General features: G+C 45.2%; 1 protein-coding gene across 1 annotated transcript in view; it reads right to left on the bottom strand.

Moving 5' to 3' along the window:
• Window positions 1-2272: 2272 nt before the first annotated feature.
• PGAM1 (phosphoglycerate mutase 1) overlaps window positions 2273-4956 on the bottom strand; it is a 6992-nt gene continuing 4308 nt past the window's right edge. Inside the window, exons 2-3 of the mRNA XM_019636274.1 lie at window positions 3504-3778; window positions 2273-2989 (exon numbers count right to left, since the gene is read on the bottom strand). Of these exons, the coding sequence (XP_019491819.1) occupies window positions 2753-2989; window positions 3504-3778 (512 nt within the window). The 3' untranslated portion in view covers window positions 2273-2752. The remainder of the gene's footprint in view (window positions 2990-3503; window positions 3779-4956) is intronic.

Here is a 4956-nt window from a genome sequence, read left to right as displayed (position 1 = left end):
TGCTGAAAAGCTACTGGTTGTTTCATTGCAATTATTTCCACTTGCAATGGAATACACAAAGTGGATACACAAATAGGTCCCCATGGAGAAAAGCAGTTCCCCTTAGGATTCTTAACAGAGGCCTCTAAAGACTCTTCACTTAACTTGCCCATCAAGCAAAAGCATAGTCCGGGGATGGGGTGATGGTGTGGTATGGACTCCATCCTCCCCCAGAAGTAAGATTACATGGGGAAACTCAATTCTCACTACCTTCCTTCTGAAATCAGATTCAAGAGTCTATAAACCCTACTATCACTTAAAGCCCTAGGTCTCTTATATTATTAGATTATTCATAATGGTCTTTATCATTCAGAGTTTTTGCTTTTAGTCTTTCATTTTTCATATAATCATCTGTGATGCCCATAAGAAATATTAAGATTTTAAATGCTACCAATATTTACTTAAAAACTGAAACAAGGTCTGTTATTTTAAGAGAGCTTACAAGTTTAACCATTTGATCAGTCTTAGAGGATAGCTACATTTCTTTGTCCCGGGCTAATCATCAGCAAACCACCACAGACCCACAGAGTTCTTCCTGCCAGGCAGGAGAGAAAATGGCCTCCTTTACCAGCACTTTCCCTTCCCCAGCTCTCCTAAACAGTATGCGGTCACACCAGGCCATCCCAAAGCATTCACACTCCCGCTACAAGATTGCATTTCCCAGACTTTCCAAACCTTTGCTTCATTTCAAAAGGATCTACAGTTCAGGCAGGAAGCTAGAGAGAGCAACCTGGAGCCAAATACCTGTTCCACATCAAGCAGGCATCAGTGACCCTTTTAAATGACTGTTTCTTTGTCCAGAGGTCAGAAGGGAGCAGGGCCAGACCTACCCAAATCATCGATGGAAGCATCTCTTCAATCCCCAAAGATTCTTTCACTTGCTGGCCGCAGGAATGCTCCTTTATTAGCATTCCAAAATCACAGAGCCCAGTCTGCCAGAGGGGGCAAGCTTATCTCACTGCTACTTCCACCTTTGCCCAGCACCCTTGGCCAGCAGCCTGCCAGGTCCTCACATCTACCCTTTACTCACCCCCAGAACTGCGACCAGGTCACTGGCCTAGGAATAAGAATATATGACCTTGCACAGGTCATCTTTCCAATCATCACTTTCCCAACTAAGAGGGTCAGGGAGGGATGGGAAGGAGGGGCATAAAATCTATACTTCATGTGGTTGTGGAATCAAATCATTCATTCATTCAATTACATTTGCGGATGCATTTGGGCACAGGATTTGTGGAATGCTGCTAAGTAGCAAAGGCCTACACAAGCACGTGCACTTCTTGGTATCTAGATGCCTGATGGGCCCCCCAGCACCACATTAATCCCTCCCCCCACCCCTCAACAGCAGGGGATAAGCGTGTGGTCTGCCGCTTCACTAGAATCCGCAGCAGCCTCTTGAAAAGGCTCAGTTACAGCTGCTGGGAGACACCGGGCATCCAATTTAACAAGTCCGAGTTACTAAATGCTCAGACTAGAGAGAATTTCGCAAGGCGATATCCTGGAGAGCGCAATGGGCTGCGGGCCCACTTCCTGGCGCGGACCCTCACACCCTACTGGGTGACCTTGAGCAAGTCGATTCTCCACCCTGGACCCATTTCTCAATTGCAAAATAAACCGCAGGAGAGCTGACGCCCAAGGTCTCGGCCCTCTCCAGGAGGGCGCAGGGGCAAGCGAGGCGGCTCTGATCAAGCGGTGCCCGCCGGGGCCTTCGCACCCCCACCCACAGCCCGGCCCGCTCCGCACCTCGCAGCGCCTGCCCGCCGCGCTTCGCCTCCTCGTGCCCTGCCGGGCTCAGGTCGGCGTCATACCAGCCGCTGAAGCGGTTTTCCAGGTTCCATGCGCTCTCGCCGTGCCGGATCAGCACCAGTTTGTAGGCAGCCATGGCGGCGGCTAGGAGTGCGATGCAGACTGGAGCNCTTTCATGGTTATTTTGACTTTGGGGAAGAGCCAGAAGTCACAAGATGCCAGATCCCATGAATAAGGTGGATGAGGACACACCGTAATGTTTTCATTTGACAGAAATTGCCGTACCAGAAGTGATGTGTGACACGGAGGGTTGTCATGATGGAGGATGAAGTAAAGACACTCATGGAAGAGAACTTCCAGAACTGCTTCAGAAAGTGGCAAGAATGATGGGATAAGTGTGTTAGAAGTGAGGGGGAGTATTTTGAGGGGGGTCCAAGGCAATGTAATGTGTCTTTTACTGTAATACAATTTTTTATTTAAACAACCACCGTATCTTTTTGGTCACACCTCGTATCTCTCCCAACGTGGGATCCAGAAGCCCACAGTGAAACAGGACTTGTACATCTCAAATGTCCTGTGTACTCCATCCAGCCTGACAAAAATCAGCGCATTGGAGCGTCTAGCCCCTCAGGTGAAACAATTTAAGATGCAAATTGAGATTTCTGTGTGAAGTCATCCCAGGTTGTGATTAAGGAGGATTTTATCAGCAGTTTCAACTGGCAATCCTGGTCTGGAAGTGGGCATCTCAAACTAATGTGTATCAGAATCACATGGGTGAGGGATGCACCTTCTAGGTCAGGTCTGAAGTGGGACCTGAGAGCTTCTGCATATATGACAAGCACCCGGGAGTCTGGCTGCCTCTGCTTCTGCAGAAAACACTTTTGAGAAACAAAAGTAGAGGGTGTGTTTCTACTAGGAATCCATCTAGACTGCCTCTAAGGCTGTCAATAAGTAATGACGTCCCTGGTCAGTGGCTGTTCTTCTTTATCCCTCCTTGAGGGCCCCTCTGAAAAATGTACATACCCTCCAGATGCTTGACAATGCCCCGAAGGCTGTTGCCATGGGCTGCGATCAATACCCGTTTCCCCTCCTTGATCTGGGGAACTATTTCTTCGTTCCAAAAGGGCAGCGCTCTGGCAATTGTGTCCTTCAGACTCTCACAGGAGGGTAGCTGATCTTCAGTGAGATCTGCATACCTGCGATCCTGAACAACAGAAAATCCAAGCTCACCAGTTACTAGCAGTTGCATCTGTTCTGCCCATTCATCCCCTAAGGGGTCAAAGCGATGCAGAAAGCTCTCCCCCCAGGGCACAGAATGCAGCTGAGAGTTGGGGAAAGGGGATAATTATTAACCTACCCCTCCCATCACCCACTACTGGGAAGATTAGTAACAGTTCAAAAGAAACATAACTTAGAAAGGAGAAAAAAAAGGTAAGCTACAAGGCTCTTCCCAATTCATTTTATCTTGCAGTTGGCTTAGGAAGGCCCCACGGCTATAGATAGGTTTTATAAAATATGGCAGTGGAAATATAGAAAAGGAGATACTAAATCTTTTAACAAATGAAGGCCATTCCTTGGAGACGGGGGATTACAACTATTTTATCATAAATTATAAATTCAATGGGACTAGGCAAACACTGATAAAAGCTAAAGAGTGAGCCCCAGATTCTAATCCCCTGGTCCTGGGTGGAGGGAGCCAAACCTCGGTCTGTCCATACCTTACTGATGTTGCTGTAGAAGGGATGGTTGGGCTCCATCGGAGGCGGTGGGATATCATAGGAGCGTCTCCAGATCTTTACCTGCGCCTCGCCATGCTTGGCAGCAGTTTCTGCTTTATTAAGGCCGGTCAGACCCCCATAGTGCCGCTCATTGAGGCGCCAAGTCCTCACCACTGGCAGCCACATTTGGTCAATGGCATCCAGTACTGTCCAAAGGGTCCGAATTGCTCTCTTCTGCACTGAGGTGAAGCAGATGTCAAACTCATAGCCAGCATCTGGAAATCATAAGTTCAAAGTGATAAGCTAATCACTGGAGTCAGAATTTTCTTACATATAAATCTGTACAGGTAGTCCAAATGAAAGTTACTTGGCTAAATATTTAATTTTGTATATTGGCTAAATATTTAATTTTGTATATGCTAGCAGGAAAAATAATATTCTGCCTTCAGGGAAGATAAAATTCGTTGTGTTACAGTTGACAACATTCCTCCCAGTGGTTCCCCAATAATGCATTGAACCCAAGTCCTAAATGTCCTGTCAACTAGCTAACCTGCAATCTGTGCTGCTTATCCTAATCCCCAGAATGCTGTGCATAATTAAGCACATTTTAAGAATTTATTTTTGCTACAATTCTTTCAAGAAAAGGATCCCAAAAACTTGGAATCTCTTAATAAATAACAATAGCTAGTATTTATAGAGGGCTTACCATCTGTCAGGCACTGGACTAAGTACCTTGTATGTTTTACTTAGCCTTCTTAACAATCCCATGAGGTTACAATTCTTACAATGTATCTGGTAAGGTGAGAAAAAATAAAGACTAGAGGAGTTAAGCAAATTATGCAAGGTCACAGCTATTACCTCAGAGAGGTTAAAACCCAGGCTGTGTGACTCCAAAGTCTAACTCATAGCCCTCAACTCTAACTACCTCTGTATTTTCCTAAACCTAAGGATCCTGATGTTTGTACTTTAGTTAGAACTGGCACTTTTGATTGATAATTACTAATATATTTCATTCTTCTCTAACCTCTGGTATAGGAGAAATGGGATTTGAACTCCCAACAATCAGGACACAGCAAGAGCTCCTAGGGAATGCTGACAAAACTTCCATTTATTGTGTGAAACTATATTTTCACTATTGAGTGTGGAAGTCACATCACAATCTCTTCATTGATTAGTTCCTCTCTGCTGTAGTCAAAGTGCCAGCCTATTCCTGAGTACCCTGATTGGAATATGAAAGAAAAAAAAAAAGATATATATAGATATATATCTATATATATAGATATATAGATATATAGATATATATTAACTGTTAAGCCAAGTTTAGGAGAAGCCACTCACTGGAGAGAGCCCATGCTGTGTGCATTGTCTGAATTGTCTGATTCCTTTTATAAATGACTCTCTCCTCCACAGTAGTTACTGACTGGTAGTCAGGAGTTATGTTGGCCTAACCAGT

Source organism: Hipposideros armiger, unplaced genomic scaffold (genome assembly GCF_001890085.2).
Source record: "Hipposideros armiger isolate ML-2016 unplaced genomic scaffold, ASM189008v1 scaffold_28, whole genome shotgun sequence".
Taxonomy (NCBI): Eukaryota; Metazoa; Chordata; class Mammalia; order Chiroptera; family Hipposideridae; genus Hipposideros; species Hipposideros armiger.
The sequence above is the reverse complement of the archived record's forward strand: the minus strand, read 5'-3'. Positions and strand labels throughout refer to the sequence as shown.